The sequence below is a fragment of the Gopherus evgoodei genome, chromosome 11 (assembly GCF_007399415.2).
Source record: "Gopherus evgoodei ecotype Sinaloan lineage chromosome 11, rGopEvg1_v1.p, whole genome shotgun sequence".
Lineage (NCBI taxonomy): Eukaryota > Metazoa > Chordata > Testudines > Testudinidae > Gopherus > Gopherus evgoodei.
This window is the reverse complement of record NC_044332.1, coordinates 17,838,542-17,853,826: the sequence shown is the minus strand read 5'-3', so window position 1 is coordinate 17,853,826 and position 15,285 is coordinate 17,838,542. Positions and strand designations below refer to the sequence as shown.

Genomic DNA, 15,285 nt, shown 5'->3' with positions numbered 1-15,285 from the left:
GATAGCCATTTGTGCCAGCTTGTGTAGGATGGTTCAAAGATTCTTTTTTCAGCATGCAGGCCTGCATAGACATCCTTGCGTAACCACTTGCTCTGTGACTCCTCTGCTAAACTCTAATACTAGTCTTAAGTGATATGGAGGAAGGATGTTTTGCTTGCCCTGTGCATCATAGATGAATGTCATCCTCTGATGTCAAGGACTAAGCGCCTACTGGCATTGTTAGATTCCCCAAACGCAGGGATAATTAGGACCAGCGTTACTCCATGCTCTTCCACACTGGGCAGTAGAATTAAGCTGATGTAGGGAAAGCTCATTCTGCATCATACTAAAGGTTGCTGAAGCCCTTGCACTAGCATTAATTCCCCCTAGCTTTCATAGGAATTCTAGCTAAATCAGCTAGAATGCCTCTGGGAACTCCTGCTGATGAAGAACCCTTCCAAAACATCCCTGCCACCTCAGTATGGGCTCTGATTGAGCAAGCAGGGTCTGACTAGCTTAAGCTGTCTGTAAAATATATTGTACTATAATAAATTTTCAGTAGGATGAGTTCTAAAAAGACACAAACACGATATTTTCTTAAAATTTTCTGGTCTTTTTTTCCACTTGTTATTTTTACTGTGCTTGATAGAACTCATTTGATCTCTCATCTCTTTCTGTTTTTATTAATTCTCTTGGTTTTCTCCCTTTTTGCTTGTAGTTAATTTCAGAATAATGATTTTTCAGTCTGGGAAGTCAGTGAATGTATCTTAAGAAATATTTTGACCAAATTCTGCAGTAAACAATGCTATTGTGTCCTTATTCTGGCTGCCAGTGGCCATGCACACTCTCATCTTTACAAATTAGCACTGATCAATGCAGGAATAATTTGCACAGTGGGTTTAGCAAGAGTGTACACTGACTGCTGGGTGCATAAACATTCAGACTCTGTCCATTTTTCCTTTCATGAAGGGCCTGTGGCGTGGTGTCTCCATTTATTTTGAAAGGAACCTGAAATGTAGCAGAAAGTTCTTCTTCGAGTGATTGCTCACATCCATTCCAGTTAGGTGTGCGCGCCGCGCGTGCACGTTCGTCGGAAACTTTTTACCCTAGCAACTCCAGTGGGCCGGCAGGTCGCCCCCTGGAGTGGCGCCGCCATGGCGCCCAATATATATCCCTGCCGGCCCGCCCGCTCCTCAGTTCCTTCTTACCGCCGTGTCGGTCGTTGGAACTGTGGAGCGCGGCATAGCTGTCCTCCACGTCCCTAGCTCTCCTAGTTTCTATCGCTTGTTTATCGCTTATCTCTAGTTCTATATAGTTGTTAATTAGTATTGTTAAGTAGATAGTTTAGTAAATAGCTGTTAAGTAGTTTCTTGCCGGGGGCTTAGCCCTTCCCGGCACCGGGCGCCAGGCTCATGCCTGTTTCGCCAGGCTTCAAGCAGTGTGCGGCCTGCAAGAAGCCCATGCCTACCAGCGATCCCCACGAAGCGTGCCTGAAGTGCCTCGGGGAATCGCACAGATCTGACAAGTGCCGCATCTGTAAGGCTTTTAAGCCGAGGACAAAAAAGGAGAGGGATCAGAGGCTCCGAACTCTCCTAATGGAGGCGGCACTTGACCCGTCGACTTCGCAGACCGTGGTTTCGGCACCGGCACCGGATCGCTCCGGCACCGAGAAGACTCCTCGGCACCGACCTTCTCCGGCACCGGAATCAGAGCCTAGGCCGTCGAAGTCTAATACTCCGGCCAGGCAGACCCGGCTTGAATGCCCGGCCTCGACATCGGCCGCGGCGCCGCCGGCACCGTCAGCACCGTTGACTCCGGGCCCGGCGGGTCTGTTGAGTCCGGTGCCGCCGAGCTCCCCCATGAGATCTGGGGTTGAGATAATGGTCCCATCCACACCGGAGACCTTCGCCTCGGCTCGGGACCTTATTGCCCTGACGGAGCCTACTCGGCTACCACCCCCGGTTCCTCCGGTGCGGGTCACGTCCAGAGGCAAGCCCATGATGTCGGCACCGCCCACGGACAGTCGTTCGCCATCCAGGCCCCGACGTCTTGGGCGCTCCAGATCCCGACGCCGCTCGCAGTCCCGGCACCGCTCCCCTCAGCGGTACCGGTCGCACTCGCGGCACCGGTCGGCATCGAGACGGTCGCGGTCAGGCTCCAGTCGACACCGGCACCGCGACTCCAGGAGCAGGTCCCGACGCTACTCGCCGCACCGGTCGACCTCCCGGCACCGAGCTGGTGGCAGGTCCCGGTCCCGATCTCGCTCGACCTCCCGGCACCGAGCTGGTGGCAGGTCCCGGTCCCGGTCGATCTCCCGGCACCGAGCTGGTAGTAGGTCCCGGCACCGAAGCGGCGCCCGGCACCGTGACAGATCCCGGTCCCGAAGCAGCGCCCGGCACCGTGACAGATCCCGGTCCCGAAGCAGCGCCCGGCACCGTGACAGATCCCGGTCCCGATCCCGGCACCGTTATGACTCCCGGCACCGGTCCCCGGCACCGAGACGATCCTCCGTGCCGGCCCGCGCAGACCCGTACCATCCAGGGTCGGCCCCGCCGTGGCCCTCCAGGCAGCCGTCCGTGTCCTCCCAGACGGACAGCGGCTATGCGCTGGGCACCGACCGGCAGGCGGCGCTGTTTGCTGATCCGCCGCTGCAGGACCAAGGCCCCCCACAGTGGGGATTCTGGACACCCTGGGCGTACCATCAGGCCCAGGGCCCCCAGCAGCTCCCTGCTAGGCCGGCGACTGCGGAGCGTAGGGCCCCTGAAGCCTCTTTGTCTCGCCCCCCTCCCTCCCCGGAAGGGGACGAAGGGTCCAAACAGCAGGACTCCGCTGCGGCTCCGGAGACAGAGGCGAGGGCTGAGGAAGACCCTCAGTTGGACACTATTGTGCCTGGGGTCTCATCATCCTCCTCCAACAGTCCCCCCCCGCTGGATCTCAGGGCGCACCAGGACCTCCTCAGGCGATTGGCTCAAAACCTGAGTCTGCAGGCAGAGGAGGTCTCGGAGATAGAGGACCCAATTGTCACCATCCTCTCTTCCGATGCTCCCACCAGGGTCGCCCTGCCGTTTATACGGACCATTCAGGCCAATGCCAATACTATCTGGCAGTCCCCGGCCTCCATCCCTCCGACAGCGAAAGGAGTCGAGAGGAAGTACATGGCCCCTTCTAAGGGGTACGAATATTTACATGTTCACCCGACTCCCGGTTCACTGGTAGTGCAATCGGTGAACGATAGGGAGCGTCACGGCCAGGAGGCTCCGGCCCCCAAATCCAGAGAAGCCAGGCGGATGGACCTCCTTGGCCGTAAGGTGTATTCGGCTGGGGCGCTGCAGCTCAGGGTCTCTAACCAACAGGCCCTGCTGAGCAGATACGCCTTTAACTCCTGGGTGGCAGTGGACAAATTTAAGGAGCTGCTGCCACAGGATGCTCGCCAAGAGTTCACGGCCATCTTGGACGAAGGCAAGAAGGTCGCGCGCACGGCCTTGCAAGCCTCCTTGGACGCTGCGGACTCGGCTGCCCGTACCCTCGCGTCAGGAGTTACGATGCGTCGCATCTCCTGGCTGCAGGTTTCCGGCCTTCCGCCAGAGCTCCAGCACACGATACAGGACCTTCCTTTCGAAGGCCAGGGCCTGTTTTCCGATAAGACAGACCCCAGACTTAAGAGTTTAAAGGACAACCGGGTCATTGCGCGGTCCCTCGGGATGCACACCCCCGTGACACAGCGTAGACCCTTTAGGCCGCAACAACAGCAGCACCGTCGGCCGTTTTCCCAGTTCCGCCAGCGGCAGGACCCTTACAGGCGCCGCGGCAGGAACGGGAGGCGCAGGCAGTCGGGGAACCAAGGGGGGCAGAACCAAGGCTCCTCAAAACCCCCGCCTGGTCCTAAGCCTTCATTTTGAAGGTGCGCTCGAGGGCGCAGTAACAGTTTCCCCTACGGATCCTTCCCCTCCGTTTTCCAACCGCCTTTCGTTTTTCCTCCCGGCGTGGTCCCAAATAACATCGGACCGCTGGGTCTTGAGCGTGGTGCAGACGGGGTACCGCCTGCAGTTTGTTTCGTTCCCTCCTTCCCGCCCTCCTTCCTCGTCCCTCTTCAGGGACCCCTCTCACGAGCAATTCCTTCGGCAGGAGGTGCAGACGCTCCTCAGCAAAGGAGCTATAGAGGCGGTTCCCGAAAACGAGAAAGGCAAGGGGTTTTATTCCCGCTATTTTCTGATCCCCAAGGCCAAGGGGGGCCTCAGGCCTATCCTCGACCTGCGAGAACTCAACAAATACCTCGTGAAGTTGAAGTTCCGCATGGTATCCCTGGGGACCATTATTCCATCCCTGGATCCGGGAGACTGGTACGCCGCCCTCGACATGCAGGACGCGTATTTCCACGTTGCCATTTGGCCACGCCACAGACGCTTCCTCCGCTTCGTTGTGGGGGCTCGTCATTATCAATTTGCGGTCCTCCCGTTTGGCCTGTCCACGGCCCCGAGGGTGTTTACAAAATGCATGGCAGTTGTCGTGGCGCATCTTCGGCGCAACCGTGTCCACGTGTTCCCTTATCTGGACGATTGGTTGATTCGGGGCACGTCGGAACAGCAGGTGTACAGCCATGTCCGCGTGATCACCGGCATGTTTGCGAGTCTGGGCCTCTTGATAAACACAGACAAGTCCACCCTGAGGCCCACTCAGAAGGTGGAATTTATCGGGGCCGTCCTGGACGCCACTGTGGGCAGGGCCTCGCTGCCTCGGCAGCGGTTCCAGACCATGGCGGCGATCGTTCAACGCTTGCGGTCAGCCCCGTTGACGTCAGTGAGGACATGTCTAACCCTGTTAGGCCACATGGCGGCGTGCACTTTTGTGACCGACTACGCTCGGCTCCGCATGAGGCCTCTCCAGCTGTGGCTTATCAGTCATTACAGACCAAGGCAACCGCTAGACATGTTAATCACAGTCCCCCAGAAGGTCTTAGATTCCCTCGGCTGGTGGGTGGACCAGTCCGTATTGTGTGCGGGTCTTCCCTTTCACCCGTCTCAGCCCTCGGTATCCCTGACAACGGATGCCTCAGATCTAGGCTGGGGGGCCCACCTAGGGACCCTGCGGACGCAGGGCCTATGGTCCCAGGAGGAGGTGGGGCTACATATCAACATGAGGGAGTTGAGAGCGGTCCGCCTTGCTTGCCAAACGTTTTGTCATCAGCTTCAGGGTCGTTGTGTAGCCGTGTTCACGGACAACACGACGACCATGTATTATATCAACAAGCAGGGCGGCACCAGGTCCTCCTCCCTGTGCCTCGAGGCGATACGACTCTGGGACTTTTGCGTAGCCCACTCCATTCACCTCAGGGCTTCCTTCCTTCCCGGAGTACGGAACACGCTGGCGGATCGATTGAGCAGATCCTTCCTGTCACACGAGTGGTCCCTTCGACCGGACGTCGCTCTCTCCATTTTCCGGAGGTGGGGTTATCCCCGGGTGGACCTCTTTGCGTCCAAGGGGAACAGGAAGTGCCAAGCGTTCTGCTCCTTTCAGGGCAGGGAGCCGGGGTCGATAGCGGATGCCTTCCTCATCCAGTGGTCGACCCACCTGTACTATGCGTTTCCTCCGTTCCCTCTGGTTCACAAGGTCCTCCTGAAGGTGCGCAGAGACAGGGCTCGTGTGATCATGGTGGCCCCGGCATGGCCCAGACAGCACTGGTACACCATGCTGCTAGACTTGGCCGTAGCCGACCCAGTTCCCCTGCCCCTTCATCCGGACCTGATTACCCAGGACCACGGGTCCCTCTGTCACCCAGACCTGCAGTCGCTGCACCTAGCGGCGTGGCTCCTGCGTGGCTAACTGGTTCCGAGCTGCGCTGCTCCACGCCTGTGAGAGAGGTGCTCTTGAGCAGCAGGAAACCATCCACAAGAGCCACATATTCGGCAAAATGGAAACGCTTCTCCTGTTGGTGCGTAGAGAGAAATCTCCGCCCTATGGAAGTTTCGGTATCCGAAATCTTAGATTATGTTTGGTCCCTCAAAGAACATGGTCTGGCCTTATCGTCGTTGCGAGTCCATCTGGCAGCTATCTCCACCTTTCACCCGGGTGCGGACGGTCGCTCCGTTTTTTCTCACCCGACGGTGTCGAGATTCCTTAAGGGGCTGGAACGGTTATTCCCTAACGTCCGTCCCCCTGCTCCAACCTGGGATCTTAACCTGGTGTTGTCCCGGCTCATGGGGCCCCCCTTTGAGCCGTTAGCTACTTGCTCCCTGCTTTACCTCTCTTGGAAGGCTGCCTTTCTAGTAGCTATCACCTCAGCTAGACGGGTGTCGGAACTCCGAGCCCTTGTGGTGGACCCCCCATACACGGTCTTCCACAAAGACAAGGTGCAGCTTAGACCACACCCTGCCTTTCTACCCAAGGTGGTCTCAACCTTCCACGTCAACCAAGAGATTTTCCTCCCGGTTTTTTTCCCAAAACCTCACTCCTCAGGCAGGGAGCAGCAGCTCCACTCGCTGGATGTCCGTAGAGCTCTCGCGTTCTACATAGAGAGGACCAAACCCTTCCGCAAATCCCCCCAGCTTTTCGTGGCAGTAGCGGACCGTATGAAAGGGCTTCCTATCTCCTCCCAGAGGTTATCCTCGTGGGTTACGTCCTGTATCAGGACCTGTTATGACTTGGCCCATGTCCCTACGGGCCGTGTGACTGCGCATTCTACCAGGGCGCAGGCGTCGTCGCTGGCTTTCCTGGCCCGTGTGCCCATCCAGGAAATCTGTCGGGCAGCGACCTGGTCATCGGTCCACACCTTTGCTTCCCACTACGCCCTGGTACAGCAGTCGAGAGAGGATGCGGCCTTCGGAACTGCAGTGCTCCATGCCGCGACTTCTCACTCCGACCCCACCGCCTAGGTATGGCTTGGGAGTCACCTAACTGGAATGGATGTGAGCAATCACTCGAAGAAGAAAAGACGGTTACTCACCTTTGTAACTGTTGTTCTTCGAGATGTGTTGCTCACATCCATTCCACACCCGCCCTCCTTCCCCACTGTCGGAGTAGCCGGCAAGAAGGAACTGAGGAGCGGGCGGGCCGGCAGGGATATATATTGGGCGCCATGGCGGCGCCACTCCAGGGGGCGACCTGCCGGCCCACTGGAGTTGCTAGGGTAAAAAGTTTCCGACGAACGTGCACGCGCGGCGCGCACACCTAACTGGAATGGATGTGAGCAACACATCTCGAAGAACAACAGTTACAAAGGTGAGTAACCGTCTTTTCCCTCCTTGCATTCCGTCTGTGGATCCTGGGGGGATGGCTGTGTTTCTTGCTGAAGGGTTAGTGGTTACTGGCACTTTGAGAGTATCAGGTCTTTATATGCCCCCTGTTCACCTACTCACAATATCTGTCTGCTTCAGGAAATAAAGCCATCAAACATCAACTAAGATTTTATTCATCTGACCTTATTGCATTTCCATAATCTCATGATATTGCTTTTGGCAATCTGTAAATCACCCTCTCACAAACAATGGATTACACATACTCTCAACTTGACTCCTTTAGAAAGAACACATTATCACAAGACTTTTCTTCATATGCAATTCCTTCTTTCAAATCTTTTCTGGATAAAATTAAACTTGTCTGGTTGATCTCTCCTATCCCTATGCTCACTGCCTGTTTTCTAACCTGTGTGTTGCCTGCTGACTCCTTTTAGGCATAAACTGGCTGATGTTCTAATAAAAGGGCTAATGTGATTGTTGATTTTTTCAGTGGATGCACCCATCATATCTCAGTTGGCAGGATAGTTATACATTATATTGGACATTCTAGTCATAATTTGAGGGGAAAAAAGTGTATTTGTAAAAAAAATATGGTGACTCTTGGAGATGCTCTTTAGTAACTGTTTGGATGCCATATGAATTAAAAATCAATTGCTTAAAACATTGCTGATTCTATCTGGGTAGTGATAGCTCAGTGGTTTGAGCACTGGCCTGCTTAAACCCAGGGTTGTGAGTTCAATCCTTGAGGGGGCCACTTAGGGATCTGGGACAAAAATCTGTTTGGGGATTGGTCTTGGTTTGAGCAGGGGATTAGACTAGATGATCTCCTGAGGTCCCTTCCAACCCTGATATTCTATGATTCTCTTCATGTGTCACCTTGGCCATGCTTTCTAATTGCAGACAGACAAATATGAATGAGGTATATAAGATCCTTTGCAAACCTGCAAGTCTTGAATATATAATAGAAAATATAGTACATTAAACTGTGAATTATATAAAACATTTATTCTATCACTGAAATAAAACTTTATGAAGAAAGATTACTTATATCTTAAAGTTGTGTAAATAAATGTTTAGGACTGATTCTCATTTACACTTATACCCATTTACCCTGCTCTGATAGAACAAGGTGGCCCTTAAAGTTGGTGTAAAGAGTATTTATACCTCTCTCGCAGTGTAAAGAGGAATTAAAGTGGGAGTGAAGTGGTCTTAATGTAAATGAGAATGAAACTATATATGTGAATTAAAAAGTTTTTGTAGAACTGTTTTGGAGAAAACAGCGCTACTTTCCTTCAGGTTGATTGAGTAGTGGTGTGACCTCTTCCTTGGCAGTTGAAATCAATCAGTATATCTTCTATGGGGAAATGTAGATATTCCTGTATAGTGATCAGTTACTAAAATGATCAGACATGAGAAACAGTAAAGGGGAAAATTAGGAAGTCAAAATTGGAATTTGGAACATGGATTTTGTCGTCTCGAATAGTAAATTGAATAAAATCAGATTATCAGATTATTGACTTTTAGGCATATCAGCTAACTATTTCCCCATGTTTCCCTCTTTCTTTATCCTCCTTGTCCTTCTGCTGACTCTGACTGGCTAACTGTGCATGTCTGACCCAGTGTTCTACTCCTGTGTCTGTCCTGTCTCTGTCCCCAGATATACAAGGAACAGCTGAACACCAGAGTGGTTTTGGTTGCTGTGGAAACCTGGACAGACAGGGATCGTATTAATATTCGCCCTGACCCTTTGCAGATGCTTCATGACTTCTCCAGATATCGACAGCACTACATCAAACAACATACTGATGCTGTACACCTGCTCTCGTATGTACTCTTAGATGATGGTTTAATCCTTTAGTTTTTATGCATGTAGAATGTATGCTTGTCTGCCAACCTACCTCTCTCGCTTCTTCTCTGCCTGCACATCAACCTTTGGCTGAATTTTATTCTAGTAATAGTCCTGTCCACAGTGTGCAACAGGGTATATTAGAGGCATGCCAGTGTGTATTATTGACTTGTAAATAGAGCCCAGACATTTACCATAGTGTGCTCTAGCCATATCTTTGATGAGATCTGATTAGATCTTTGATTAGAGTAGATGTTTGATTTGATAATTTGCTATCTTAAAAAAAACCTACTTGTATATGCAGTTTATTTATCAGGGAACAGAGCCCACTAGTCTCCTGAATGTTTTTCTGTTGATGACCATGTGATAGTTTTTATATTGTACATTAGATTATCTTACATAGAGGTTCCCATGGTGGGGCCAGCAGACCTCAGATGTTCTTGAGGGTCCAGGATGGTGCTGCTATACTCCTGTGGCTGAACTCAGTACAGCTACAGGATTGAGTAAACATGTCTATTAGCATGCCCTTGAGGGGGTTTGGGATGTCAATCAGCTCTGCAGTATACCATCCTCCTTCCAGTGATTAGCAGGAGAGGGCAGAACCAAGGGTGCCCTCTACAGGAATGTTCCAGTGGCCATATTTTACTCACCCCTATGTCTGCACTGAAATCAGTCATGGGAACTCATGGAGTTGCACATGCTTCAACCAGAATTGAATTTGGCCTGAGAAGCTATGCATTTTGGGGCAAATCCTACCTACATATCTGTGGGCACAGAGAGGCCTCTGGCAAGAAAATTACAATGTTTATGCTGCACATAGCTGGGGGGAAAGAGTAGGATTTAGTGGAAGCCTCATAAGGTTGCACATCCATTATGCAGTTGAGAACCCAGCTCTGCAGGGGCTCTCTGGTACAGCAATCTGTAGGGGACAGGGTAGGGAATCTGTCCATATGCAGGTCCTCAATTTTATCCTCATTTGCTGAAGGCGAATGCTAGGGGTGCAGAAGCTATTCCAGCCAGTAGCTTCCAGTGGGTTTTTCTGCCACTCTACAGTCTGGGCAGGGATGGTGTGAATTCCTCCTCCTTACTCACTGATCTCCCTAGCATCCAGCCAAGATAATTGGTCTGGTTAGTGGTGTGTAGATTTACCCCTTTATTTTTAGTTTTACATTGACTGTGGAACCATTACATTTGTTGCAAGTATGGACATAGATATACCAAAGGCAGAGCTGGCTTTAGGATGTGTGGGGCCCGATTCAAAAGAGCCGCTGCTGAAATGCTGCCAAAGACAGCAGCAGCGATTCGGCAGCAGCTCAGTCAGTTGCCACTGTTTCCGGCGGCACTTCGGCGGAGGGTGTGGGGCCCTTTTAGGCGTGGGGCCCAATTCCTGGGAATTGGTGGAATCGCCCTAAAGCCGGCCCTGACCAAAGGCTTTTAAGAATTTTCCCTATGCACAGCTCTTGCATACTTCATTTTTGTGCCAAGGAGGCATAGTTTCCGTAGTCTAGTAGGGCCTAGTTCTGCAACAATTGTACATCCTATCTTCTTTGACTTAAATGGGAGTTAGGGTTGCCAACTTGGTAATATTTAAAAAATGGACAGTCCAGCAGGAGTGCTGGAACCTCTCCTGACCCACCTCTTCCCATGAGGCTCTGCCCCTGTCTGTCCCTTCCCCTCGAGGCCCTGCCCCATCCACTCCTTCTCCTCGAGGCCCCGCCCCATCCTCTCCTCTTTCTCCCTCCCCCCGCCACTCGCTGCGTTTCCCCTTCCTGCCAGGTCAGGAGGGACTAACCTGCGGCCCTGTCTGACTGGACACTCATGTCCCCTTTTCGACCAGACTTTTTGGTCAAAAACCAGGCACCTGGCCACCCTTAATGGAAGTGTTGTGTGTGCAAGGACTACAGGATTGTGGCTTTTTTATTCATGTGAAAAAAATCTTGCTGGTAGTGGAATAAGGTTCTATACCATGATTTCCATTGGTTTTTTTGTGTTGATTTACTGTATTTACTGCAACAAGGTGGACACTAATCTGTTTTTCATCTATGACATAATTATTCATAACAATCTCCTATTTATGAAGCATTTTTGTGTGCATTTTTTATAATTAGAGTCTGTGCAGCTCAGTTTCAAGAGTTTTATCTTAAGGGTAGAATTACTTTTGTAATATTTATCGTTGTAGTTCAATGTCCCACCTTTGCTTCAATGATTTTTCTCTTCCTTATAAAAATCATTTGAGAGTTGCCAATTTTGGTTGGATGTATTCCTGGAAGTTTAATCCCATGACATAATTTTTAATTAAAGACAAATCTTTAATTCCTGGAAACTCCAGGACAATCCTAGAGGGTTGGCAGCCCTGCTTACAAGAGTTACAGCAATACGAAAAACAACTTAATAGAACATTAAGCCAGAGCTATTTGAGTTTCACAGTTTCCATAACTGTGCCTCCTTCTATTTATGAATTACAACAGAATATTCATGGAAAGATTTCATAAGATTTGTAATTGTACAAAATGTTATTTACATGGACTTATAAAAGAAATTGCATCCTTTCTAAATATTATACTGTCACTTGCTGAATTAATGTATTGCATCTTTTAATTCTGTCTGGTCATGAAATTGTAAAGTATGTACACGAAAGAGGGTTGGGTTAGGGGTCCTGTGAAACTCTCATCTGAATTTACTGACACGTGCAATTGAACGTCCAAATTACATTCATCTGTGTTTATATAATATCCCTTAAAAGACAATTAAATGTGAAATACAATAGAAAAACTGATTGTAGCAGTGTAATTGGAACTGAAGGATGAGGTTCCATAGAAGATAAATTAATGGCTGCAGTCTGCTGCACAGAAGATACCATGTTTTTTCAGATTCATTTTCCTTTTGACGTCTATCGAAGAACCAACTAGGCCTGGCCTTAGCTTGTGACTTTTGATAAGATCCCAACTCATGGCAGTGTGGCAGTAGGCTGCTTGATTTGTTTTTTTGTTTGTTTACTCTTGAAGTCATTGAGCAAGGTAACAGGAAAATGAATCGTGCCCACGTCTCTAATATAGTATTGTAGAGTATTACCATTATGCTTCAAGTCATGGCATCATGTACTGTACTGTATATAAAATCATTCAAAATAAAGCTTATTTACAAATAAATCTGTTATGAGTAGTTACTATTATTAGATAGCCAGCAAAATTGGAAAATGAAGTATATTAAAAGGGTCATCTCTCCAAGTACTAATCAGATCTAAAGATGCTTAATGTTACAAAATTTGACATTCCTGTTTGGATTAGCAAGATCTAGAACATCTAGCATCGACTGTTGTAACTGTAATTTACTTTGACTAAGGTTCACAAGATTCCACAGTCTGGCGGCTGCAAGATCTTCTCCAAAATGTAGAAATGTGCTCCAAAATCTAGCCTTCTAATCTTAGGGTTGTGGTAATGCTAGGGGTGGGGAAGAGAAGGAAAGGTCCAGCAATGGATATTATGGCTTTATTTGGTGGTGGTGGTGAGGGGAGGCTCTCTTGTCCCTCATCTAAATTGATTATTGTGTGAGTGAGGTTTTCCAGCCATTGGGTCCCTTTCAGTTGCCGCTGTTTGTAGAGCTGTCAGTTGGGTAGTCGTCTTCAGGTTGCACAGCCCATTCTGTTGCATCCTAGCTTCCCTTTCATTCATTTGGAGAAGAAATCTGTTGAGACATCAGCAAAGGACTGTGCATAAGGTTGTTCCTCCAAATGACATAAGGTCCTGGCCTTCAGAGTTCCTCCTATGTGGCTGGAATGTCCTTGTTTTGGGGTTTTTTTTAACAAGAACCCAGGGCAAGAAATTTCCCTGTAGAAGAAGAAGAATTTTTGAAGCTCAGGGCCCTATGGAGGTGTGGTCCATTATTATCGACAATAGTGTAAGATTCTTTATAAAACCATATAGTTTATTTCTTTGGGGTATTAGCCAGTCTACAAAAAAGAATCTATTTAGAGAATGTCATTACATGGTACAGTAGCATTTGTTATGTAGCAAAAAACTGATTACATGAGGTGGATTAAAAATGGCAGAATACATCTACAGGAAAAGTACTGAATTCTATACAAATTTTAAATAGGTTGAAATAAAATGAGTCAAGGTAAAATATAATGAATTAGTATCATGATTTTAGTTTAAGTACATCACAATGGAGATGTGTTAAACTGATTACATATATTTTACTGCAGAAATTCTTTCTTGACAACTTACAATAAACTGGAACATTTTCACTGTTTTTGTTTTCTCATGAAAATGGCATCATTTTTTTCTTTTAAGAACATCTGATATATTTGCACATTCTTATTTTTGTTTGCAGGTTGAGGGTGGGGCTAAATCTACAAAATAAGTGTCTCCTTGTTGCAAGCTTCATCTAGTTCGCTCTTTTGATGTTTTCCATTTTAAAATTGAATCAGTTACCATTGAGAATTTGTCTCTAAATGAATAGATATTAAATGAATACTAATGCAAACAACATATATTGTTATGTGGGAATTTGATTTTTTAGATGACTAAATGGGTGTCCTATTCAAGTTTACTGCATTAAATTTCCCATTCAACATCCTTTGTATATTTTATTTAATTTTATTTAATATATTTATTTATTTATTTATTTATGTTCTTAAGGAATGTGACATTCCACTACAAGAGGAGCAGCTTGAGTTACTTCGGAGGGGTTTGTTCTGTGACCAGAGGAGTTGGAGTGAATGAGGTAACTCTTTCTCTTAAAATGTTTTAAATGTACAATTTCCTATTTATGAATTCACCAATCCTTATTTTTGGCACTTTGTTTTAGCCTCTGACAATACTACCAAAAACGCAACAAGGCTGTTGAAAATCCATTGTAATGACAGGGATCTAGCTATGCTACCCAAAACCTTTGCCCTCTGCATAAATTCTTCTCTTAGTTAGTCAGTGGGACCCCATTGACGATAATGGGGTTCCACCAGTATAACTGGGAGAAGAATTTGGCCTGATGTGTATATCATGTTAATTAGTTTGCTTTGAAAAATTTGTATTTTCATTGTGAAAGGTACTGATTGGACCAGATTGACTGCTTGTTAAAGGCAGGTACCAGCTTCTCTGGCCTTTGTTTCTTTGGTGTATGCATGCAGTCACACATGGGTTTGATACTGTATATGGTACTGAATTAGTAGTAAAACAGAATGAAGTGTTGCAATATAATTTGCAATAGCTAACTGTGTACTATTTTTACTGTTATCCTCCCTCTAAAAACAGTATGCCCTCCCATTGGCTATGGCACAGGAATTATCACAAAGTTTGGCTCAGAACCTGGGAATACAGTGGGAGCCAGCAAGCAGGAAACCGAGTATGTACTGTCATTATGTATTGACTTTCGTCTGTTCTCCTCTTTTGCTGATCATGCAAGCTTTTTGTAAAGTGTGTGGTTACATACAAATGTACATCAACACAACTATAAACAACATACAGCAATTGATTTTGTTATATACTGGAGAATTACAATAAGAACCAAAACTTGAGTTTGGCCAAATCAAGGCCAAATAAATCACAACCCAGCTTTGCACTCATTTTACAATCATTACTCTCAGTGACTTCAGTGAGTCAAGGGATCAGATTCATAATTGATGTGTACAGTGGTGTAACTTAGAACTTGTTATGCTAACTTAAACCTCTGCTCCTCTTGCACTCAGACTCCCTTACCTATATCTTAAGATGTAATTAAGTCACATGGAATCTATGTGCAAAGGAGTCTAACTTAAAATCCAAGAAGCTGCAAGAAAATATAAATTAATGTTGGATGATGGTAATTTAACTCGCATCTTTTTTTCCATCTCTGCTCCACAGCACGTGAATTACCCCAACTTAAAAGCGATAGCACATGAGTAGAGGGGGTGTAAGTACTTCTAGGGGAATCTGATCCAAAGCCCATTGACTTCCATTTTCCATTTGGCGTTTTTCCGTTGACTTCAGTGGGCTTTGGATTTGGCTCTGAGTATCTAACTTTCATCACCTTGTGTATCACCTCTGAATTTGACCCAAGGAGTCCAGGATGAGGCCCCAATTTTGAGTATCTCAGACATGCTTGTCCAAGTTTCTCTGATCCAAGACGAAATATTTGTCAAAGCAGTATTCCTTTCACTATTATGTGGTCACAATTAATTAGCAGTTACCATACTATGTATCTGAGATACAGCATTATTTCCTTTTACTTAGCACAGTTATTTCCTATTCT

General features: G+C 47.8%; 1 protein-coding gene across 4 annotated transcripts in view; it reads left to right on the top strand.

Annotated features, from left to right (window-relative positions):
* Positions 1 to 15,285, top strand: part of ADAM23 (ADAM metallopeptidase domain 23) — a 202,705-nt gene that overhangs the window by 112,890 nt on the left and 74,530 nt on the right. For all 4 annotated transcript variants that reach the window (XM_030579907.1, XM_030579908.1, XM_030579906.1 and 1 more), the window contains exons 11-13: positions 8,869 to 9,035; positions 13,698 to 13,782; positions 14,310 to 14,400. In XM_030579907.1, coding sequence (XP_030435767.1) covers positions 8,869 to 9,035; positions 13,698 to 13,782; positions 14,310 to 14,400 — 343 coding nt within the window. The remainder of the gene's footprint in view (positions 1 to 8,868; positions 9,036 to 13,697; positions 13,783 to 14,309; positions 14,401 to 15,285) is intronic.